This window comes from Vigna unguiculata, chromosome 9 (assembly GCF_004118075.2).
Source record: "Vigna unguiculata cultivar IT97K-499-35 chromosome 9, ASM411807v1, whole genome shotgun sequence".
Classification (NCBI taxonomy): domain Eukaryota; kingdom Viridiplantae; phylum Streptophyta; class Magnoliopsida; order Fabales; family Fabaceae; genus Vigna; species Vigna unguiculata.
The window spans coordinates 42821125-42847053 of record NC_040287.1 but is presented as its reverse complement, the minus strand read 5'-3'; the positions used below and the strand labels follow the sequence as shown (position 1 = coordinate 42847053).

Sequence of the window (25929 nt, the reverse complement as noted above, 5' to 3'; positions counted from 1 at the left end):
AGGTTAGGGTTTTCGTGATTCTGTTGTGGGGTTTGTTTGTGCTTGGATTGTTGTGATGTTCTACATGGTTTCTAAATTATCACACATGTACAGTACACGTAACACACCCCAATGCAATGTAATACAAACAGTGTCCGCCACTTGTACAGTGATCCGTTACTGATTTAAACGGCGTCACAAAAAAGAACTAAATAAAACACGAATTGCGAAAATGATGACCATTTTAAACATTCGGTAAAAATGATGACCATTTTAAACGTTCTGGCAAAATGAGGATCATCCACAACAAATACTACGAAAATGAGGATAAAAAAGGTATTTAAGTCTATTATTTAAGATGATTTCTTTGGATTGTATAAATGCTAAAATTAGTGGGATTTTTAATTGTTTTTGGAAGAGGTCTATAACCTTCACAAATCATTTTATACTTTTCATTTATTTTTTGTCGGCATCTGATTTTGTCTCGATAGATAAGACGATTTTCAAAATTAAAAAATAATAATAAATGATAAATAATAATAAAAAGAGATAAAAATAAGTGAAATAAAGTATATAAAAATGAAAATAAAAAAATTGAAAGAAAAACTAATTGGTTAAATTAATTAAAAGTTAAAAATAATGGAAATATTTTTTCTATTCCCACATTTTCTTTACCACCCATTCATGAATCCAATTTCTAAATACTAATCTCAACCCTTCCGTTTTCTTTTCACACCACCCCAAATCCTCTCCTCTCATACGCTGCCACCTGACGCTTATTCTCTCTAATCAACTCACTCGATCTCACCTAATATTCACGCAACCACACGGCTCAACACGCACACACTAACACCGTTAACTCTCCTCACGCGCGCAGACAACACTGACAGTGCCTCACAAACCTAACGGCCCAATTGCACCGCACCCTCACAAACCTCACGAATCACCCTCACATTAAATCACTGCGCCAACTGAACGATGTTGTGCGCTGAAGCTCAACTGTGCCAACGTGTTTTCTGTGGAAAATTTGTTTGAATTGAAGATTCGTATTTGTGTTTCTCACTGAATCTGCATCTAACAAGATCTTTTACAGGGCTGCGACTTATTATCTCTTTTTACCCTAACTTTCCCTTCCATTCTAAAATCAATTCAGTTTCTTCATGGCAACTATTCAATCCTTCGTTCATTTATTAGCATGGGTTTCTTTCATATGGTCACCGGGAATTGCTCATTCACTTTCACCTCCGGTTAGTAAAAAACCTTTTCTTTATAAATGATTTTCCTCTGTCTTTGATGGAATAGAAATTGATTGCACAGCGTTGCAGCATTATGATCTGTTTTTGTTTCTTTGAAATTTTCCAAATGATTTCTTGCATTTTCAGGTGGTGGATTCTCCACATGCCAAACAATTTTCTCCCATCAATAAATTTCTGATGCAGTCCTATTATGACAGATACACCAATTTACACGATTCCGATTTCGAAAACTTTGTGTCTCAAGAAATCACTTCTGGCTTGTGTGAACATGATCTTGTTTGGAGATTGTCGGATCTAAAACGCAATCTTACTGGTGAAGGTTCCCATCGTAGTGTGTCTACATTGATCAAATTTCAAAGCCAGCAGTTAAAGTCTCTGTCTGAACTGTTGAGTCACTCATGTGAACTCATAATTATTGAAAGACTTCCTTCTGGAGTTTTTGCTGACCCATTTGAGTTACAGCATTTTGTTCAGCGTGGTGGTAAATACTCTACACCTTTTCTTCATATTTGTACAGAAAAATGTGGAAGAATTTCATATTTGTAATTTCAGGAGAGTCTACTTGTTTCTTTTTACTGCAGTGTTCAGCGACATAGCTGTCTTTGGTGATACAAATCTGGAGCTGCCTTCATTCTTGTCCAATCGTTCTGCTGTTGAAATTCACTTAGTTGTAGACCCAAATATATTGCAAGACCCAACTGATATCAAGACTGAGCTTCCCTTGCATGCTCGATATCAAGTAAGACTGTTATGTTTCAGTTACTTTACCATATTCATCTACTTGTTCTTTAAATCTAATGTTCTACAAAAACAGTAGAAAATTATGAAGGAATTGGCAGTTTATCACCACGATAACTGCTTCAACTAGACATCCAAATTATCATTATAAACAAGTTGAAGCAACATCACCGAGACTAATTGCTTTTTATTTACCACCGGTTGTAATGATATGTTAATAACACTAATTTGTTCCTCTGCAAGAATAAAATGGAAGTGACTTTAAGAAAATACTATAGCAGTATGAGGATAGTTAGTACCACAGTCTAAATCTCTCCATTCTTATTTGAAATTTACTCAATGAGACCGCGTAATTTAGTTATAGTCACAGAACTTTACTTAACCGGAAATAATATATTGGAAAGAAAATGTGGGAGGTGTATTAGTAACATTTGTCATGCTAGTGTTATTACATGTCCTTTAGCAGTCTACACTGTAGACTATGACACTGCATCTGTGAGTTGTTTTGAGAGGAGATTCTGTGAAAATTCAGTACTAATGAGACGTAAATAAGTTCCTGTAAGAGATCAATACATCACTTTCGATTAAAAACATTAAGACAATATATTTGTAAGTCATTCTACTTAATATGTTATTCATCTTATTTATTTTTATCCAACGCGAAACTTTTACTTACCGACAATGTCTCTCTCGAGTGGGAGTCTCTTAACATTAAAACACCTTCCCTCAGGTACGAATGTCTTAGTAATAATCAACTCTCAAACTTTTTAGGATTTTTTACCTATTTTATACTTTAGATGAATCATTGACTCTGATACTGCTTATAAATATTTTGAGAGTTATAAATATTTTGGGAGGAGATTCTCAGGATATCAAAGTCGTGAACCAACAACCCTTGTAAGATATCAAGATATAACTTTCAACCAAAAACTTTAACAAGACAATAGATTTTTAAGTTTTTTTTATTTATATACCGCTCATCTTACTTATTTTTGTCAAACATAAAACTTCCTACTCACAATGAATTCTTTTAAGAGTCTGAACTAAATAATTTATCTCTCTTTTTGCAGTCTCTGAATGAAAGTGGGTACTCAACAGTTGAATTTGGTGCACCGGATATGTTAGTTCGCTGCAGCACAAAGGACAAGGTGGAAAATCGTTGCTTCTTGAAATTGGAAAAAGGTGATGCTAATGTCTACGGCAGTCGTATTGTTTGGAGAATACCTTCTGGAATAAAGACGCATGCTGGTCTTGTTTCTACCGTTACATTTACTGCAGCTTTGTTATCGACTCTTGCAATTGTTGCTGCATCATTATTTCAAATAGATGATTTTAAAAAGATTTAAGAAAATCGCACGGGAATATTGATTTAAAGAAAAGAAGAGAGGCACGAGATGAAAGGGGTGATCCAAATGTTAACCATAGGGTGGCTAAAAACAATTAATAACAAATATTAAAAAATATTAAATTATAATATAGTTACCTAAATGTATCAGCATGCCTTTAACCTACGTATATATTGAGATCAATTAGAGTCTTATTATTTTTTATTCTTTACATTTTTTTACGTAACAATTAAATCTCATTAGAAGATAAGGGATTGCCTATTTACTCATACATAGCATTGAAATATTGTCAATGTTTGATTCTCAATTATTGCAACAATTAATCTTTTTTAATAACTTTCCTTTGATACTAAGCCAATCAATGTTAACATTTTCTCATATTTATGGTCAAGTTATTTGTTCCATGATATTGACTCTAATCCCCTGTGAAAAAAAAATTGTTGGTTATAAAAATACAAGTTTGAGTATTTTGTAATGGATGAAAGTGTAAAATTTCTCTTTAAATTAACGATTTGGTATTATTTTTTATCTTTTTTTAAAGTGTTTTAAAATTTAACACAATTTAAAAATAGGTCAATTTGGTTCAACTTAGTTCCATTCGGTTCATTTTGTTTGATTCAGTGTGGTTCGATTTGGTTTGGTTCAGTCTTGTTCGGTTCACTAGTAGTCTGTTTTGGTTCATTCTGTTTGATTCAGTGCGGTTGAATTTGGTTTGGTTTGGTCCAGTTCACTAGCGGTCTATTTCGATTCATTGACGATCTGGTCTGCTTCACTGATGGTCAAGTCTGCTTCATTGACGGTTAGGTCCGATTCACCAATGGTTCGGTCTGGTTCACTGTCGTCTCGGTCCATTCACCATTGACGACTCGGTCCAGTTCAATGATGATTCGTCTCATTCACTAATGGCCCATTATGATTCGCTAAAGATTCGGTTTGATTCACTAACAGTTTGGTTCGGTTCACTAACGGTCTGGTTCACTAACGGTAGGGTTCAGTTCACTAATAGTCTGGTTCGGTTCATTGACGGTCTGGTTCCGTTCACTGACGATGTAGTCTGGTTCATTGACGGTCTGGTCCGATTCACTGACAGTCTGGATTGATTCACTTACGGTCCATACCAGTTCATTGACGATCCGGTTCACTCATGGTTTGGTCTGGTTCACTAATGGTCGGGTTTGGTGCACTAACGATCCGGTCTGATTCACTAACGGTCTGGTCTGGTTCACTGATGGTCCGATCCGGTTCACTGATGGTCTGGTCCGGTTCACTGATGGTCTGGTCTGGTTCACTAACAGTTCGATCCGACTCACTAAGGGATTAGTTCGGTTCACTAATGGTTCGGTCTCGTTCACTAACGGTTTGGTCTGGTTCGGTTCACTAACGAATCAGTCTGATTCACTTACGGTCTGGTTCGGTTCACTGATGGTCAGGTTCGGTTCACTAATGGTCTGATTTGGTTCACTAACGGTTCGATCCGATTCAATGAAGGTCCAGTTCGGTTCACTAACGGTCTGGTCTGGTTTACTAACGATCTGGTCCGGTTCACTAACAGTCCGGTCTGGTTTACTGACGGTCTAGCCCGATTCATTGATGGTCTGGTATAGTTCATTGATGGTCCGATCCTATTCACTAACGGTCTGGTCTGGTTCACTAACGGTCCAGTCTGGTTCACTTACGGTCCAGTTCGGTTCACTGACGATCTGGTCTGGTTCACTCACGATCTGGTTCGGTTCACTCACGGTCAAGTTCGGTTCACTCACGATCTGGTTCGGTTCACTCACGGTTCGGTTCGGTTCACTCACGGTTCAGTTCTGTTCACTGACGGTTTGGTCTGATTCGGTTCACTAACAGTTCGGTTCGGTTTAATGATGGTCTAGTCTGGTTCACTGGCGGGCCGGTCCGGTTCACTTACGGTCTGGTTCGATTCACTAACGGTCTGATTTGGTTCACTTATTATCTGATCTGGTTCACTAACGACTCAATCTAGTTCACTAATGGTTCGGTTGACTAAGACTAATGTTCAATTCACTAATGGATTGGTCCGATTTAATGACGGTGTGGTCCAATTTAATGACGGTATGGTCCAATTACTAACTGCTTGGTTCGGTTCACTGACGATCTGATCCGGTTTACTAACGCTTTTGCCTATTCGCTGATGATTTGGTATGGTTCACTAACATCTGATCAAGTTCATTGATGGTCCATTTTGATTCACTAACGGTACAGTCTAGTTCACTAATGATATGATTTGATTCACTAACAATTTGATCTAGTTCACTAACGATCTGATTTGGTTTACTGACGATCTAATTCGATTCACTAACGATCTCTTCTTATTCACTAACAATCTAATTCACCAACAGTGACCATGCAATGAAATTATAAAATAGTGTAGACTAATTTCCAGTTCGAGACAACCTAATTCATTGTAATAATACGGATTGTGAATTTTGATTCATCTCATCACAAGATCATACTTAAATTAGTGTGGACTAATTTATTGGAAGAGAGATTTAAAAAAATTTATAGTTTTGCAAAATTATAAATTAAATTATTATTAAATAATAAAATTATAAAAATGAACTTTAAATATCTGTTCTTTTTATTCACATCTAAAGTTTTTACCGTCGATAAATTTGGATGTATACGTTGAAACTTCACATAAGTGTTATAACATGTTTGATTTGAAATTTTAGGTATACTTTACCTTAGTCTGTGTGTATTTGGATAAACTGATTATCACACCTACATTTTGGTATGAGTTGGCTCGAATTTAATAATCACACCTACATCACATAAATACTCTTTTGAATGAATGAAAGAGACAAAGAGACAAAAACTTGTCCCTACACACGTTCAACAAACCAAATTTCAAACTATATTAATTGTGATATTTATGTTAACCTTAAAGAAAATGTTTGATTAACGACCAAATTTAACAACAAAAGTTTGTTAGTCACTATAATAACAAATTTAGATATCAATTTACAAAATAAAAATTATTAGTTATTAAAATAATTATTATTAAAAAATTATAATTGGTCGCTAAATTAATCATTAATTAATTAGAAACTAATTTATTTGGTAGCAAAAATTTTGGTAGTTAATGTTTAGTGACACATTTCTTTGGTAGTTAAATTTTAGAAACCAATTATAAATTTTTTTCATAAGAGTAACTATTATAATAACCAATCATATGATTTTTTGTAAATTTATATATAAATTAGTCACATTGACTAACAATTTTTTGTCACTAAAATCCTAATAACTTTTTGTCACTAAAATCGGTTGGTAATGATATATTTTAGAATCTAATTATAAATTGTATTCACAATAGTAACAACTTTATTTATGTTATTTTCAAATTAAGAAGTTGGTGGTATAACTAAGAATAAATATAAAAAAATGTAATTAATATTGTCTCTTATTTTTTGGTGCTAAAAATTTTCAATATTCAAACTACGAATAGTAGACTGGTTTCATTTATAAACTTAATATAACTAATTCCATCTACTAATTGACTTAATGAATATTAATAGTGTAAGCAGGGGTTGCTTTAGTTTAACTACATGTGTTGATATTTTTAGAAGAAGTCACTGTAAATATGTAGGTAATTTTTCATTTTTCTATGAGTACACATTTTTATTTATGCTTAGTTTATGGGAGACATTTTCTTAAATCAACTGGTTTTTTTGAGTCTTAAAGTTTATATATTTTGTTGTGAGAAAAATTGTATTTATAAGTTAGTTAAATTTTCTTTTATTAACAAAAAGTAATATAAGTGGTTTAATATTTTACCTTCATATATTAATTTATATATATATATATATTTATTTATTTTGGTGAGATATAATATTTATCATAAATTGGTGTGATGTCTTATATGTTTTTTTTTTAATAATATTCCATGTGAAAATAAGTGATTGATAAACTTTAGTACAGTTAAGATGTTACAACTTGTAATGAGACCTAAAAGTTATTAGAAAATTATTAAAAAGCATGTTATATAAATATTACATTTTTATTCCGTAATAAAAATTAAAACATGTAAATAGATAGAAACACATATACAAACGAACAATGAACTACAGTATTGTAATTTATTTTTTTCAGGTATTTTACTTCATTGTTTTGAGTAATTTTAAAGATGTTTGTAATAATATTCTATTCATAAAAATTCAATACACAAACAAACTCATAAACTCACAGCAAAGAATCTATAATGGAGAATGAAATACATATTTTACTACTAAATATTTGAAAAAGATTATGTTTGTTTTTGTTAATAAAAATATCTATAAATATGACTGTCTCCAAGTCATTAAAAACATTCGTCGTGTTTCTCTCAATAACAAGCATATTCTTTTTTTTTTTCTTGCAATTTTCCTATTCAGTAGTAAAACAAATTCATTAAAAGAAGCATAACATGTTCCCCATACCTTTTCATTAAAACTGCATTTTCTTCTTCATTTGACTCTGCCACCTCCATTATTCTAACAACTCTACAATTTTAAGTGCATGCATGACTCTACGGTCTCATTAACCAATCAAAAAATTGCATGAACAAAATTTCAAACAATACTTTTTTTTTTATCATTATATGTGTTGTTTAACATGTTTTTTAATTAACAAAATCAACCATTTATTTAATTATAATTGATTTTTTTACATTTACAAAAATGGATAGAATATTAAAATTATGAAAAAAGTACTTGAGATTTTCAAAGAAAGGAAAACGGACATTTGTAATTTATTTTATGAGTCAAATTATGTCAATATAAGAACATTGGAGAAGGTGAAACATGAAAAATTCAGAAAAAAAAAACGTAAACATTTTAATTTTATAATAAGGAGAAAAAACATATTTTATTATCCTATTATCACTCCAATCTGAATTTTCTAAACTTAATTGTGATTCTAATCCGAGACAACGCCAAAACCGAAATGAAAAAAAAAACGAGAAAGGAATTAAGAGAGAAAGAAAGCATGGCATGACCAGAAGAACAGCAACAATGTTGCTGCGTGGTTAACAGTGAGAGAAAAAGAATTGAATGCGTCACCTCTCGCGTCGGGATCAATTCCCTTCGTTCTCCGTTCGAATTTATTTTCCCTGCAAATCGTGATGGAGGCGTTAATCGAGTTATGCGACCTCATTGCGCAGAATCCGTCGCAATTCTCCGAGAAGCTCTCGTGGATATGCGGTAAATGTCCTCCGCCGGAGTACCTATCGGCGGGATCTCCTAGGGTTTCGCGTTCTCAGCTCAATGCCGTCCTCGCCGTTTCGCGCTTCCTCTCAAAGTGCCCCGATTCTTCCGATCTGCGCCCAAAGTCCGTCGTCGTCGAGTTCCTACGCGCCGTTCCCCATTCCTTCACTCAGTCCTTCTGGCCCCACCCTTTCAACGTGGATTCCGTGGCCTCTTTTTTCGTCGATTTCACCGGCTACGTCTCCAAGGCCGCGAAAGCGTCGCTGGATTTTGCCGAGGAGCTCACTCTCTTCGCCGGCGAAGTAATCATTTCCGCGATCGGCGAACCGCGCTCCAGCATTGCTAGGGCTTTCTTGGCCGGTGTGTCGCAGAACTATATCCCAATTTCGTCGTCCGATGCCAACAGATTGGTGACTTGTTTAATCGATCAATTCTCCGCGCATACTGTTGCTGTTCAATGCACTCCGAGGGAACTGCTCATTGCGGAAAATGCATCGTCTCAGAGCTCGCCCATCAGTGTAAACCACCAACCCCTGACCAATTACAATGGCAGTCCCGGGAACGATAATACTTCGGGTTCCTCGAGCAGTGTGGCTTCGAAGGCTGCGGATGATGGTAGCACGGCGTCCTCGAGAGGGGGGGTGAACGGCCCCCACCATGTTTATAGGTCTAGTGCTGATCTATTGGCTCTGAATTTGGGTTTAAATGATGGTAATCTTGGACCAATCTCGTCTACCCAGCAAGTTATTTCCTTCGAGGAAGAGTCTGTGGAGTTCTTGGAGAGGCAGGAGATAGCTTTTAACTTGATTGCTCACGTGCTGGAAAATGTCCACATTGAGTCCGGACTTTTGGAGCAGGTTAGGTTAATTGGGAAGAAGCAGATACAGTCCTTGTCTGTTTTTCTGAAGGTAAAAATGTGTTTCTATAATTCCCTCTTTAGTCACTATATTTATTGTGATTATGTGAATTAGCGGGTATCTTTCTTTCCTCACTGTGTGGATGATAGTTGGGATTCAGGTTAATAGGAGTGTTAGCAACGAATTTTCTAACACATTTTTGCTGAAGGTTAGCATCTGTTGGAAATTACGACATTATGAATGAGACATTATATAAGGAAGTGAGACCGACACAATTTTATGAGTTCCAATAACATTCAACCAACAGTAGAAACTATTTACAAGAATGTGTTGCTTGCATTTCTATTTAGGTTAATCTTAAGAATGAGGCCCATTTCGTGTTTGTATTTTCTTTCAGATCAGGAAGAGGGATTGGCATGAGCAGGGGTCACTTTTAAAAGCCAGGATTAATACGAAACTTTCAGTTTATAAAGCTGCAGTGAACCTGAAAATCAAGAGCCTTTCGGCACTGGATTCTGATTCAAGGTCTGTTAAGAGGTTGGTTTATGAGGCAGTTGCAATTTTAATAGATGCTGCTGAGGCATGCTTACTCTCTGGATGGCGAAAGTTGAGATCGTGTGAAGAGCTCTTCGATTCATTGCTTCTAGGGGTAGGACAAATTGCTGTTGCTCGAGGAGGACAGCCGCTGCGCATTTTGCTCATTCGCCTGAAGCCAATTGTTCTCAACGTCTGCGCCCAGGTATGCTTTGTTACTTTTCTATATTACATTTCCATTGATGATTTCTTTTCAAGTTACATTCCAATTGATATTTCCTTAAAATTCCAAAATATTTTTTTCGCAGCCTGATACCTGGAGTAACAACCAGGGGACCATGTTTGAGAGTGTCGCAAAGGCCAGCTGTAAGATTATTGAATCATGCTGGGAAAAGGAGCGAGCCCCTGTAGACACGTACATAATGGGATTAGCGACAAGCATACGGGAACGGAATGATTATGAAGAGCAGGTACACTTACTAATGGTCACCTGCCCATAATGTGTAAACTGGTGCTAAATAATAGTAAATGAATATCTGGTCGGGTCAGCATTTTACTGTGTTTTTTGTTTTGGTTTTGTACGTATATCATGTCATTACATTCAGACGTGATACACGCTAATTTTGTATTTCATACATTACCAAATATTGTTTAACGGATTTCACAAATTCAGCGTCCACTCAAATGTCCAGTTGCATTTGTAATTTTATCAAGTCATATGGTTAATAAGTTTTTTTCTGTTTCATAATGAGATCTTCAGTTATTGACATCCTTTTGATTTAAGCATGTTAATTAATGTATCTGGTCATGTGTTAAGTTATTTGAATGCTTACAGAATCTTGTTTTGCCACTAGGAAAACCAAGAGAAACCTCCAGTACCTTTTGTACAGCTTAATGTTATACGCCTGTTCGCTGAGCTGAGTGTTGCAGTCAACAAATCTGAGCTGGTAGATGTGATATTACCTCTTTTTATTGAAAGTCTAGAAGAGGGTGATGCTTCAACGCCTAGTTTGTTGAGACTCCGAGTATGGAACTTTGCCTTCAGAGCATGTATTTTGAAATTGATAGGACCTCCCCTTTGTTCATTTATCTGTCAATCCTTTGGCTTCTTATCTTGTATTATGAATCTTACATTTTTGTTTTGTGATCCATACAGCTTCTTGACGCTGTGTCTCGAATGGCCAGTTTAGGTTTTGACAAATCTTACCGTGAAACAGTGGTTTTGATGACTAGAAGTTACTTGAACAAACTGTCAAATGTAGGATCAGCTGAAAGCAAAACAGAGGCTGCTGAAGCCACGACTGAGCGAGTTGAGGTATGTAGTGTATCAAAAAATTTCTATAATACATTAGATTTGGTTTGTTTGTTGTATATTGTCAAATGGATTCTCACTAGTTGAATTACATTTTAGACTCTACCTGCAGGATTTCTTGTTATTGCTGGTGGTCTGACTGGTGATAGATTGCGCTCAGATTTTCGTCATCGATTGCTCTCCCTATGTTCAGATGTTGGTTTAGCTGCGGAGGCTAAAAGTGGAAGGTATACCTGTTTTACTATGCTAAGCACTTGACATTACAATATTCTAATAATGTTTAATATTTTAAGATTTGGATAGGTTTAAATTAAATTTTATTTACATGATGAATTATGCTTTCTGAAGATTTCACATCTGATGCTTACTCACTGCAGCAGTGGAGCAGATTTCCTGGGTCCACTGCTGCCTGCAGTTGCTGCAATTTGTTCTGATTTTGATCCTACTTTAAATGCGGAGCCATCACTTTTAAAACTATTTCGCAACCTATGGTTCTATATTGCTCTTTTTGGCCTGGCACCACCAATACAGAAAAATCCAGTGACTACAAAGTCAGTTTCTACCACACTGAACAGTGTCGGAAACACCGGTGCAATTTCCCTCCAAGCTGTAAATGGACCATATATGTGGAATGTGGAGTGGTCTTCTGCTGTTCAACGAATTTCTCAGGGGACTCCTCCACTTGTAAGTTGATCCTTGAAGGTCTACAAATTTTTTGGTAAACAACTCCATTGATAAATTTTTGCTGTGTATGTTTATAGTTTTTACATTATATCATTGGGAAATTTGTTGCTTTGCCTTGTTATGTGTTTCATCATCATCAAGAAGGAGTGCAGCACTGTTTACTTTTTTCCCATGCTTCTCTAAATTATTATGAATTCGTTGACTTTCTCTTTCAGCCCAAAATTAAATTTTCTCTCTACTGGATTGAACATTTAATAGTGTATCATGCTGTTTCTGCCCAGGTTGTTAGCTCAGTGAAATGGCTTGAGGACGAGTTAGAATTAAATGCTTTGCACAACCCAGGTAGCCGTCAAGGCAGTGGCAATGAGAAAGCTGCTCTTTCCCAACGATCTGCTCTTTCTGCAGCTTTAGGAGGGAGAGTTGATGTCACAGCAATGACCACAATCTCAGGTGGATTGCACTTGCTTTATAATTCATTAGTATAGGAATTGTCAACACCTTCAACTTTTTAGAGAGTGCTGCATACAGTGTTTGGACGCGTTGTCATGCCTTATACTGGCATTTTCTATACGACTTGTGCATCGCCACGTAACACTAGCAAACATCAAAGCTAATTATTATTTCTTCTAAGACCTATTTTGTGATCAACTTCATATTATATATTAATTTAATTTTGGTACTCACTCTATCCTGACTACTGTGGTGCATTACTTATGTTTATTTGTTTTGCAGGAGTGAAGGCGACTTACCTTCTTGCTGTAGCTTTTCTTGAAATCATCCGCTTCAGCAGCAATGGTGGAATCCTAAATGGTGGCACCACTATTGATGCTGCAAGAAGTGCCTTTACTTGTGTGTTTGAGTATCTCAAGACACCAAATTTAATGCCAGCTGTCTTTCAGTGTTTAACAGCAATTGTCCACAGGGCTTTTGAAACAGCTGTGTTGTGGCTGGTAGGCATTTGTTTAAATTTGGACCTCCTTTATTGCTGATACTTCCAGTTATGTGTACTCATCCTGAGGCCTGTAAACCTTAACCCATGAAGCTTGGACATATTTACTTAGTCATAAACAGTTGCTGTCTAAATTGATCTAGCAATTGCTTACTATTCATATAAAATATTTAAGGTGGTATGAAAAATGGCCAAGTGTGTATAACAAGTCTATATTCTCTGTTTTTTGTTTGAAGCAAGTTACTTTTGCTACACCAATTGTTTTATAATTTATGAATGCAACTTCATAATTCTTTGTTAAGTGGCATCAAGAAGTTTGTTCAGAGCAGTCTCACAAGTATCTAAATGTCACCTGATTCTTTCTTGTGGAGGACTGAAGTGGTGATAAAAGAGGATAAAAATATATGTGGCTTTAATTGTGGTCATCCCTAGCCTGGCTTAATTGCAGTGTATATTAGAATTGGTTTTTAGTGTCTTGGTAAGGGCAACCTATGTAGGGATGACCGGAAAGATTGTGGAATTGAGTTAGGTCTTTGGGTCATTTTAAGTTGGTGTCAGGGTAGACCCTGGGTCCATTATTAGGTCACTTGCATTGTCACACTTTCAGCCTATAACCTTGGTAGTGAGAGAGACTGTGTTGGAAAGCCATCTTAATTGTGATCACCTCCAGCCTGTCTTAATTGCAACTTATTAGAGAGATTGAGTGTAGTGGGCTGTCCTTATCTTATAAGTAGGTTTTATGGAGTTGAATTGGATTTGAAGCCCAAAAGGCCAGTGTTTACTCTTTAGATAATTAACATCTGCATTTGCTTTTCTTTATGTCCAAAATTGAACTCCTTAAGAAAAACTAGAAGATTGTTATAGTTGAATGATTGTATTGACAAATTCAATGGGTTCATGCCCAGTTTAGTGATTATGAATTATTACACTGCAGTGTAGATTAGGTGTACATGACCTATAATGGTTGTGCTTATCTATGTACAGGTTCTTTCATTTATGTTGTGTTTATGTTTTCTGGGGTTAAAGACTGGTTTTTGTGTTGTTTGCTGTGTCTTTGACTATATGGATTATGGATACAACTGATTGGTCTGGCTTCAGGAAGAACGAGTGTCTGAAATAGGGCATGACGCTGAGACCCGGGATTCAGTACTTACGATGCATACCTGTTTTCTAGTAAAGAGTCTGTCCCAGAGGGAGGATCATATACGAGATATTGCAGAGAACTTGTTGACTCAACTGAGAGACAAGTTTCCACAGGTAAATTTTCAACAGTATCTGTTTTGATTATGGTTACATGTATATTTAGTTACTTCCCTAATGTGTCTCAATTTTCTTTCTTGACATCTGGAATATATTTAAGATTAATGGTATATTTGCAGGTTTTATGGTACTCTTCCTGCATAGACTCTATGCTATTTTCATTTACTGACGACTCTTCTACTACCGTCATCAATGATCCAGCTTGGACAGCCACAGTCCGTACCTTGTATCAGAGAATTGTTCGAGATTGGATAATTAAATCACTTTCAAGTGCTCCATGCACTAGCCAGGGCCTTCTTCAGGTTGGGCTTATCTGTTTCGTTGTCGAAAACCAATATTTTTAGTTTTTGTAGTTACCTTATCATCATCATCACCATCATATTCTCCACAATATGGAGGGCATGCTGTGATATGCCGTTTCCTGAATGACCATAATTGTATGTTTATTTGAAAATTAAAATTCAAATCTGTTTTTTAAAGTGTCAAACGCACAATGATCTTTTACTTGGGTTTATCGTCATTCTCTGCACAAAAAAGTAACTTTATAGAAAATTTTAAGGTTTGATTTTGTGCTTCTGCTTCTTCTGTTGAAATTTCTTTGATTTTGATTTGTACTTAAATCTGATTGTACTTAACTTCCATTCTGGATCTGGTCCAAAAATGTGGTGGTTGCGTAAATTTTATTGTGCCTAAATTCCTTTCATTTTGATTATTACTTACTTTCTAATGCATATATATATATATATATATATATATATATATATATATATATTGGTGACAGTGTAATTATATCTTTATTTTTATGAAGTCCTCACCAGTTTCTCTTTACACTATGTGTGTATGTATTTCACATCAGGATAAACTTTGTAAAGCAAATACTTGGCAAAGAGCACAGCCCACAATTGATGTTGTTTTACTTTTATCTGAGATAAAAATTGGCACTGGGAAAAATGAATGGCCAATACAAACAGCAAATATTCCTGCAGTAATGGCTGCGGCAGCTGCAGCTTCCGGGGCAAACTTAAAAGTATCTGAGTCTTTTAACTTAGATGTTATCAGTTCTGGTAAGTGTAACCAAGCTGCAGCGACAGTTAAGTGCAACCATGCTGGAGAAATTGCTGGAATGAGAAGGTTGTATAACAGCATTGGTGGATTTCAATCCGGTGCTGCACCTCCTGGTGGTCTTGGACTTGGAGCTGGACTTCAGAGAATTATATCGGGAGCTTTTCCTCAGCACCCACAAGCTGAGGATGACTCTTTTAATGGAATGTTACTTAATAAGTTCGTGCGTTTACTTCAGCAGTTTGTCAACGTAGCAGAGAAAGGTGGGGAAGTGGTCAGATCTGAATTTCGTGATACTTGCTCTCAGGCCACTGTGCTGCTTTTGTCACATTTGGTAAACATTTCTTGCTAGTATTTTAGTTGGTTATACTAGAAGTTAGAACTCAATGGAATCTATATGTCATACCTTTATCTGAGTTATGTTTTTTCTTATGGACAAGAGTTCTGGATCCAAATCAAACATGGAGGGCTTCTCGCAACTTCTTCGTCTTCTTTGCTGGTGTCCTGCTTACATTTCCACCCATGATGCAATGGAAACTGGTGTTTTCATATGGACATGGTTGGTTTCTGCTGCACCAGAGCTTGGAGCTCTTGTTCTTGCCGAGCTTGTTGATGCATGGTTATGGACACTTGACACCAAGCGGGGTCTTTTTGCCTCTGAAGCAAGGTTTTCTGGACCTGCTGCAAAACTCAGGCCTCACCTGTCCCCTGGGGAGCCTGAACCGCAGCCTGACATTAATCCTGTTGAACAGATAATTGCTCATCGACTATGGCTTGGATTTCTTATTGATCGTTTTGAGGTTAGGCATTGATTGCTTTGAGGTTACTCTATTTATTAACGTACATTTTCTCATTTTGCGGCTCTATCTAAATTGCTTTGTCTAACTGTTTGTTTTTATCCTAAGTGCCCGTAGTATGTTTTCATTTTTGTATGGCGTGCAAATGACTAACTATTAGGTAAGTTGTTTAGTTTGAGGAACCTAAGATAGGAATTTAAATCACTGTTTGCATTGTGATGATTAATAAATTAGAAGTTAATAAATTGTCAGTTGAAATTGCTCATTTAAATTGAAAATTCTGTCCTGTTTGGTGCTATATTTAAATTGCCATATTTAAATGTGAAATTGGTCCACGAATCTTTGATTTCTCTATAAATCTACTGGGTTTATAGTAAACAATTATGTTAGTTGTTTGATATGGGTTAATGGATTAAGGAACATATTCATCATGAACCACCCTTTATTTAAAGATTGATACTTAGTTCGTGATTAGTGGTTCTTGTATATTTTTTCGAGTTAAATTGTCACCAAATGTACTAATTGGTAACATTTTTTTCTAAAGCATTAAATATATAAATACACATCGTGATTGAGGGAGGCATTGTCTCGCCCCTTATGTTGTAAAATGCTGAATCTAGTTTCAACCTTAAAATATTTCAATTATTTGCATTGCTTCCCTGAATCATTTCTTATCCTGTATCATGTAGGTAATTCGACATCAAAGCGTGGAGCAACTCCTGCTCCTTGGTAGGTTGCTGCAGGGGACAACAAAGCTTCCCTGGAATTTTTCACACCATCCTGCGGCCACTGGCACTTTTTTCACTCTGATGCTTCTAGGGCTCAAGTACTGCTCTTGCCAGTTTCAGGGAAATCTGCAAAAATTTCATCTGGGGCTTCAGCTGTTGGAAGATCGGATTTATAGGTGAACACAAGTGACTTATAGTCTTTGTTTGGCATTCTTGGTGAATTTGTCCTAAAATTTTCATTTTCTTTATATGTGCGTGTTAGATTGTATGCCTTTAATGCTTAAAGTACTATTGTAAATAATGCAATAGGTGAGTTTTTCTTTCTGTAACCTACTGTCAGTCAGTTAGAACTTTGTTACAAGTTAGTTATAGTCTTGTCAGCATCAAGTCAACCCGGAGTCAGCACTATAGCTAGCTTCATCAAGACACTTCTTGGAGTTTCTTCTATAAATTTGTACCATTCATCAGTAATCAGTAACAATAAAATCCTTCATTTTTTTTTTATTTTTTTTTTCTGTTTAGTTTGTCAGATATACAAATTCTGTAAGTGCTAACTGCTAGTAGTGCTGGTGATAAACTTTGTTTGCTATTATTTATTCATCAATTTGTGCCCTTCTGCATGAAGCATGTACTTTGTAAGTTCTTACCATAATTCATGAAAGGTCGTAATCATAAATTGTATTCATTATTCACTTCCTCTCTTCTTGCATTGTTTTAGTTCTCCAATCTTGGTGGCTTGAAACATTTTCTGGAAACTGCACAACTTAGCATGCTCTTTTTTAGGTGGTCAAGTTTGTCTGGACTTACTGTGATGAGTTAGAACATGGAACTGGTGAAGTTATGTAGATTAACTCTGCTTGTTGAGCCAAATCAGTCCCTATCCCCATCCCCTGAAATTTGTATCCCGAATATTCCAATGTTTTCTATATGTTCTGCGTGATTTAAGTATAGTTAATTATCATCCCTTATCTTTCAATTTTAACCAATAAACAATGTTTGCAATTTGTGCTCTAACTTATTATTTTTCAAGCTGAATGTTCTGCCCTGTTCAAAAAGAATCAGTGTATCTTCTGTAGTTTTTTATTTTATCATATATTGAAAATCAAAAACTATATCCTGTTCCACCGACAAAAATGTGTCTTAATAATGCTAAATCTGTCATTTATTTGAGTTGGAAATTTTGGTAGATTAATCAGCTGAATGTGTGAGAGTCCGGGGCCTGGTATAACTGCAAAGGACATGTCTAGCATTTCATGTTAGCTCTACAATAAAGTAGGTCTTTAGGCTTTTATAAACATTTTCATATGATGCATCTTTACATTTACATGGGCTATTCTTGCAAAGATAAATTGGATTCATCATGTTCACCTTTCTTTGGGTTAATTGCAAATGTTATTTGGTGCTTTTATAGGGCTGCTTTGGGTTGGTTTGCTTTCGAGCTTGAATGGTATGACACAAACTATTCAAACTTTGCTCAGTGTGAAGCCCAGTCTGTTTCTTTATTTGTTCAATACCTCTCGAATATGAAAGTAGATACCGTTCAAGTTGGGTCAAAAGGAAATGGACAAGAAAATGGGAACTCTTTGACTGACACGGTAATATTTTTATGACTAAAATTATCAACTTATACTGTGGACTTTGAAATTTTATTCTGTTTATCTTAAAACTTAAAATTGTTATCACGTCCTTTTAATTTTTTATCTTTGTCTATGAAAGTAGTTTTATTTCTCAAATGGACGTCAATATATCCTAATCTGAATTTCTACATTTATGCTAGAGTGATCTCTATCATCCTGTTTGGGGTCAAATGGAAAACTATGCTTCAGGAAGAGAAAAGCGGAGGCAGCTACTTTTAATGCTATGCCAGTATGAGGCTGATAGGCTTGACGTCTGGGCACAGCCAACTAACACAAAGTATATAACTATATATTTATCTGTTTCTGATCACTTGAATTTTGTTAAATGTTGTGTGTTTCTTGTCCTAAGCTTTCAAATACCTGGTATGTATTTTCAGAGAAATGGGTTCCCGACCCAAGATTAGTGCAGATAAATGGGTAGAATATACTAGGACTGCCTTCTCCGTGGATCCTAGGATTGCTTTATCTTTGGCCTCAAGGTTCCCTACCAATACATTTATAAAAACAGAAGTTACTCAGCTTGTACAGGTATGTTCTTTTTCAGCGATAAATATTAACTGGAAGCCCTAATGCCTAGTGTCTTCAAAGTGAGAATTTTTAATAGGTTTAAGATTAAAGTTTAAATGTTTTGATCAACTTCTGTTGCCTATGTTCTGGAGTCTTGTCAGACAATAAAATGTTGTTGAAAATCTTACATTGATTTGAGATTGTTGAAATAAAGAAAGAGAAACATAGGATGTATCCCTAATGTGTATTGAGCACATAGGGTCTTGCATTTATAAGTAGAAAAATATAACTAGATGGGCCTAAGCCCATTACATCTAGCAGAGATAAAATCAAATTATTGTATACAAGTGAGTGTAAATCTCATTTTACAAGCTGATTTTGTGAAGTGAAGTTAGAATTAAAGTTCATTGTCTAATGATGATATCAGAGCTCATCCTTGTGCCACCAGTTATTGGGCCGTTATCAAACAACCTACAAATACCTAGTTTCATGCTCGATATATTTAGTCCTCAATGTGAGTGTGCAAATCTTACCTTACAAGTTGGTTATGAGTGATATTGGATTATCTTTAAAGTCCACTTTCTACCAAGGGTTTATGATAGAGAATTTAGGTAGAGATTATCATGAGTAGCAAATTGCAAGAGGAGTCTTATATGTCACATCCCATTGAAGAAATGATATGTATAAATAAAGCACAGGGAAGGGTGGGCAGTGAAGTAATAATCCAGTGTGGGTCTTTCAAGTGACTTCGTGGTCTTAGCCCAATTCAATGAATAAAATAAAGGAATATTAAAGAATGGGGTGTTATGCACAAGGATGCTTGGACTCCTGACCTATGATTCTTTGGAAGCTTACAATTATCCCCTCTACCAAACACCCCCAAAATGATCAAATACATTCATTTCTCAGCTGTTAAATTGTGTATCCTGAACAGAAATTTCATACATTTTAAGTTCCAATAAGAAATTCATAGTTATATTGTTATCGTTCAAAAGCAATATGCTTTGTGTTGAAGGAAGAAATATAATCAGCCTTACCCGAACTATACTTTTTGTTATGTTTTGAAGACTATTTAATTACCAGTCAATGGAAGAACCTGTGCCTGTGTAGTTTTTTTAGTTTTTCATTCATTCCAATAATTCTCTGCTTTACAGGAAAATATAGTGGATGTCCGCAACATACCAGAAGCATTACCTTTCTTTATCACCCCAAAGGCAGTTGATGATAATTCAGTGCTCTTGCAACAATTGCCTCATTGGGCTCCTTGTTCTATTACACAGGCTCTAGAGTTCCTTACTCCGGCATACAAGGGACATCCACGGGTAATGGCATATGTTCTAAGGGTTTTGGAATCCTATCCTCCTGGACCAGTGACTTTTTTCATGCCACAGCTGGTGCAGTCCTTGCGACATGATGACCAGGTTAGATATCTACTGAAATTTATTTTCATGTTTTATTCCTATTGTGTGTGCTTTCTTCCTACTGTTTCATGATGGACATAAAAAACCCCATTTACCTTTTTTTCACCATTAAATAAGCCTTGTAATTTTACAGTCGAGACCACATTTAGATTTTCAAAATAGCACTGGAGCAAAAACAAAAATACGTCAGTAAAAATATTTTTCGCCGGTTGAATCTCATTATGCGTTGTTGTCTTACTTTTTTTAGCCACTTCTAATATATCTTGACTTCGTGAAAAATCTCATTGAGGGAAACATCTTCAGTTCAGACATTTTAGCAAATGAAAATTTCTAACCTTTTTTTAATGTTTTTTAAATTTAAACATTTTCTGAAGTCAATCTATAATAATTGACGGGGAAGGTGTAAATAATATAAGGTCAGTAATGACTTTCATGTTTTGGCTCAGTAACCAAATGCGTACATTTATTTTTTTCAGAAATTAGTTGAAGGTTATTTGCTTAGAGCTGCTCAAAGAAGTGATATATTTGCCCATATTCTTATCTGGCATTTGCAGGTATGACTTGTGATTATGTTTTTCTTACATTCAGACTGTGGTCCCTTTTTATATCGTCAACGTATGCGTTGCAAGTCATTTGTTTTTAGTTTAATAATTTGTTAAACACTGATTTTACTTTTGGCAGGGTGAGACTGTACCTGAGCCAGGAAAAGACCCAAACAGTGGGAAGGTATGCTAAAGCCCAAAAGAATGTTTCTTCATACTGTGTAGTTAATTAGTTAAGAGCTTTCTTTATATTGATTGACTCTAATTTGGCTTCCCCTCTCTTCTGTGCCTAACAAAGTGACCCTTAGCTTTTGTTGGATGGAGAGATGGAAAATGAAATAGTGGAAAAAAGAAAAGAGAATTATAGTGAATAAGGAGGTTGTTTGAATTAGTCAAAAGCGGGTAGAAATGAGGGCCAAGTTTGTAAGTGTGTGATCGATTTGATTGAAGTGAAAAAGGTTGGTAGGCATTTTCTTTGTCAAAGTCCTAATTGCCCCTGTACCTTATTTTGTAAATTTAAACATGCAACGTACAAAATAGCCCCTGTTGGTGGAAAAAAAGATGTTCCAAACAGACATCTTGTGCAAAAACAACCCACATAATCGACTATGTTCATGGATAGTTGATTATGTGGCCATATTGCATGCAAAATATTATTCTTTTAGCCCTATATAATGGATTATGGCCAATACATAATTTATTATGTAAGTTTTAGACTGCAAATAATTGAAATTTAATTGAGATACGTTGCTTTGGCTTGTTGTAATCACGAGCCAGCACTGCTCTTGAGTCAATTGTGTGGTTAAAGATATGGTCAAAATGGTACGTTTTTCACTACCAGCGTGATTTTCACATGTTTTCTGGTGGGTGACGAGTGGAAACAATTGCAACAATCCATCCCTTCAAATCAATTCCTTTCAGTGCAACCAAAACCATATCTCTCTTGCAAATCACCTCAAGTTCATCTGTGGCTGTAGCACTCACCCTGAAACAATTCAAACACTAGAGAGAGAGGGAGAGAGAGAGAGAGAGAATGTTTACGGAGAAGTGCACCTATAGCCTACTTTGAGATAAGATACAATAGATACAGAAAAAAAAACAGCTATTTATGACAGACAATAAGTTATAGCACAACAGCTTATCTGGCATCAGAACAAGCACTGTGAAAGGTATCCTCTGTTTTTGAAATTGAAAGAAAAGAACAACAGAGTGAAGCAAGAGCTTGTCATATTGATAATCAAAGTGAGATGCATTCCTGGACTCCGAAGCAGGTTATTAAGACATAAATAGGAGGAAATATAGTTTTTGTTTTAGACTTACAGTTATAACAATTAGTCCTTACCCATTTCTTGGCTTCAGAATTAAAAGATGAGGTGCCATGTATCAAATATTTGGTCTCTTAGTTGTCAGACCGGTATGCCCAAAATCAAATTATTTTGTTTAATTGCTTGTTGTCCCGACAGTCAGTCAATAAGATGCAATGAGAAAACATTATCTTGAGTTAGCATCAACGTGGCTGTTTCTCATATTACCTTAAGTTCCTCAATTTGCAGAGACATCATCCTAGTGTTGTCTGTAATCTTTGGCACTTGGCATTCAAATATGCATCACTACTTTCAGTTCTTGTGATAAATATAGTGGAGAAATATTAGCATCAAACACTATAACACTCTTTCAATCACATTTTTATTATTGACCCGAATTTATTGAAAGTCCTAAAAATAATGATTTCCGCTCCATGCCTAGTTTAATGAGCCCCGCCCATGACTTTGTAGTTTATAATAAATTTCAGTTTATAATTTAGATTAGAGTAAATAAGAGAATGTATTGCTAACATTCAAATATATTTGATGTGAATTCTTGATTTTTAGATAGAATCTGCTGGATTTTTGTTTTTTAAATCATGCTTTATAAGTTTGTTTCTGTGTTTCTATTTCAGAGTGGTGCATTTCTTGAACTGCTGCCAGCTGTAAGGCAGCGCATAATTGACGGTTTTAGGGGAAAGGCACTTGACATATTTAGAAGAGAGTTTGATTTCTTTGACAAAGTTACATCCATCTCTGGTGTACTATATCCACTCCCTAAAGAAGAACGCCGAGCTGGTATCAGAAGGTAATGGGCAAATGTCTGAAGGCATATTTTAATTGTGAATTGAGTTAATTTTTCAATGTTCTTTTGGTGGAAGCTAGTGTTTATTTTTACCATCTGCTAGGGAGTTGGAGAAAATTGAACTGGATGGCGAGGACCTTTATCTCCCAACAGCTCCTAACAAACTTGTTACGGGTATTCGAACTGATAGTGGTATTCCCTTACAATCAGCCGCCAAAGTCCCAATCATGATTACTTTTAATGTAGTAGATCGAGATGGGGACAGAAGTGATGAAAAGCCACAAGCTTGCATTTTCAAGGTTAGTTGGGTTTTATTCATGATATCCTTTGTAGGCTCATTTCAAGATTTTTAGTTGTTGTCCTGTCACGAAACTGCAGAACATTACGCTGAGAGACTTGGAAAATTAGCCTTCTTCAAAATATACTCTTAGTATGGCTCATGTATACCCTAGTTATACACGTATATTTTCTTAAAGTACGCTATAGTTTTTTTCCTTTTTTTTAGGACTGGGTTGGTAGATGCTGAGATAATTTGATATTAAATATGAGCAAAATAAATAGAAGTGAGCAACATGTTTGGAGTATGGTTAGTATTTGATAAACCAATTTTTTTGCAACGCTTGATTGTTTTCTTGCTTTTTGTCAATTATGCTTAATTTGAGTGTTTTGTGGTTCTTGGGCTGACTCTTTTATTGCATTGAAGGTCGGAGATGACTGTAGACAAGATGTTCTCGCCCTTCAAGTAATATCACTACTTAGTGATATATTTGAAGCTGTTGGAATTAATCTTTACTTATATCCTTATGGTGTTCTGCCAACTGGTCCTGAGAGAGGTATAATAGAGGTGAGTTCGTTATCTTATGATACAACATTGTGAGAATTCTTTGGCTCATCAGTCTAAGTATTTTCTTGATCAGAATGGAGAATGCCAGTGCAGTGACAACTGCTAACTTATGGTAGTCCTTGGAAGTGTACTTTTGAGCAATTTATTTCTTTTGGGCAATTGGATTCTCAGTCTAGGACGTGGAACTGGCATGGTTGTCAAATTATCATGTTAAACACAAGTTTTACGATCCTAGGACACAAACAAGTTGAATTACATGCCAAGTTTTTTTTTTTATCAACCACGTACGCACTGTTTTGACTTAGCACACAATTTTGATTGATTTTGTTGGGTACCCCTGCAACATGCGTATCTATAATACTAATTTTGTTGTACTATGGACAATAATATTGTTATTTTATGTTTTGTTAAACTAACAAATAGAGCAAGTGTTTAGCTAACTATGCTAAAACAGTCACTTAGGTAAAATAGTTCTGTTATTATTATTTGATGTAAATTTTTAACTTGTATTTTAGCCTTGTATCTCCTCAAAATATTTTGGTCCTAATTGCTTTGTGGATTTTGTAATTTTTTTTCTTTTTTCACTTTTCCAGGTTGTGCCAAATTCGCGTAGTCGAAGTCAGATGGGGGAAACGACTGATGGAGGTTTGTTTGAGATATTTCAGCAAGACTTTGGACCTGTAGGATCTGCCAGTTTTGAGGCTGCACGCCAGAACTTCATCATTAGCAGTGCTGGTTATGCTGTTGCTAGTCTTTTGCTTCAACCAAAGGATAGACACAATGGCAACCTTCTCTTTGATAAGTATGATCTCTGTCTTTCTTCTATTACCGTGTCAGCAAAGTCAGTTATAATTTCTTGTGCATCTGAATTTAGCTTTAGAAGCCTCTGAAGCATCAGAACATCTTCATTGTTTTCCCCCTACCCCTTCTTGCCTTTCTGTCCAATAAATGGCATAACTAATATGAATTCTGATGCAGTGTTGGAAGGCTAGTTCATATTGACTTTGGTTTCATCCTCGAAACTTCTCCGGGTGGGAATATGCGTTTCGAAAGTGCTCATTTTAAGCTGAGCCATGAGATGACACAATTATTAGATCCATCTGGTGTTATGAAGAGTGATACATGGAGCCAATTTTTAAGGTAGTAATGGCATTCCTATCTATATAGATTACAAACTTAATTTTTTACCTGGAGAAGTCCTGCATAAAAATCTAAACGTTCTTTCACTGTTTCTTGTACATCTAGTTTGTGTGTGAAGGGGTACCTTGCAGCCCGACGACGTATGGATGGGATCATCACCACTGTAGCTTTGATGCTAGACAGTGGGTTGCCTTGCTTTAGCAGGGGTGATCCTATTGGCAATCTTCGGAAGAGATTTCATCCGGAGATGAGTGAGCGTGAAGCAGCCAATTTCATGACCCATGTTTGTAAAGATGCTTACAATAAGTGGACCACTGCTGGCTATGACTTGATACAGTATCTGCAGCAAGGCATCGAGAAGTGAGATACTTAGAACCTTACCTAACATGTACATGGTTGCTTGTAGTTTTACCTTCATTGTTGTCCTATGCTTTGATTTTTTTTCTTTTTGAGGAATTTTCACGGTTATAGTAGGTATTGTTGAGGAGGGAATTGTAGTAAATTAATTACGATGAATATTCAAAAGTTCTGTAATATTTTTTTGAGGGTTCCTCATAGTGTAAAAATACAGCTTTGTAATCTTATTTATTAATGGTAAATACAATTCATTTAGGTCATTCCTACAACCTCCCGTTACCTTCTTTATCAGACACGTCCGAAACCTCGGGAAAAAGAAACACCACATTCATTTACCAGAATGAGTTTATGATAAATATTGAATGTTCTGTGTTTTACCAGACATTGAACACTTTAATAATGAGAGTGAATTCATCTTTATTTTATTAATAATGTTTAATTGTTCTTTTTTCCTCATTATTTGTTAATTATATTCAATTTTCTTATTATTAATACATAATTAAATTTTATCATTTAATTTCAAATTCACTTGATATCTTAAGTTTTTAAAATCTACGTAACTTTGTATCTTAGAGTCTAAATTGACTTGGAGTTGTCAGCGGCCTTTTATTAGCAGTTTAAAACTAGTGTTGATTATTATCATCTAAAGTCAATTTAAATTGAAGG

At 35.6% G+C, this 25929-nt stretch overlaps 2 protein-coding genes across 3 annotated transcripts; both read left to right on the top strand.

Moving 5' to 3' along the window:
• Positions 1-818: 818 nt before the first annotated feature.
• LOC114196204 (phosphatidylinositol-glycan biosynthesis class X protein) lies at positions 819-3521 on the top strand. The gene is made up of 4 exons (XM_028086770.1): positions 819-1226; positions 1362-1716; positions 1817-1974; positions 3044-3521. The coding sequence occupies exons 1-4, from the start codon at positions 1140-1142 to the stop codon at positions 3317-3319; spliced, it is 876 nt and encodes a 291-aa protein (XP_027942571.1). The 5' UTR covers positions 819-1139; the 3' UTR covers positions 3320-3521.
• A 4726-nt stretch (positions 3522-8247) lies between these two features.
• On the top strand, positions 8248-25532 carry LOC114164140 (phosphatidylinositol 4-kinase alpha 1). 2 transcript variants are annotated; one of them, XM_028048686.1, is made up of 26 exons: positions 8248-9431; positions 9778-10119; positions 10223-10384; positions 10769-10939; positions 11071-11229; positions 11326-11453; positions 11607-11910; positions 12192-12360; positions 12643-12860; positions 13958-14116; positions 14239-14421; positions 14976-15515; positions 15622-15981; positions 16668-16882; positions 18118-18301; positions 18484-18620; positions 18721-18871; positions 20005-20271; positions 20748-20825; positions 20953-20997; positions 22753-22925; positions 23026-23221; positions 23626-23766; positions 24360-24568; positions 24745-24906; positions 25012-25532. In XM_028048686.1, the coding sequence occupies exons 1-26, from the start codon at positions 8442-8444 to the stop codon at positions 25268-25270; spliced, it is 6102 nt and encodes a 2033-aa protein (XP_027904487.1). In that variant the 5' UTR covers positions 8248-8441; the 3' UTR covers positions 25271-25532. The 2 variants fall into 2 exon arrangements, with proteins under 2 accessions (XP_027904487.1, XP_027904486.1); XM_028048685.1 differs by having other exon boundaries at positions 11604-11910.
• Positions 25533-25929: the final 397 nt, after the last annotated feature.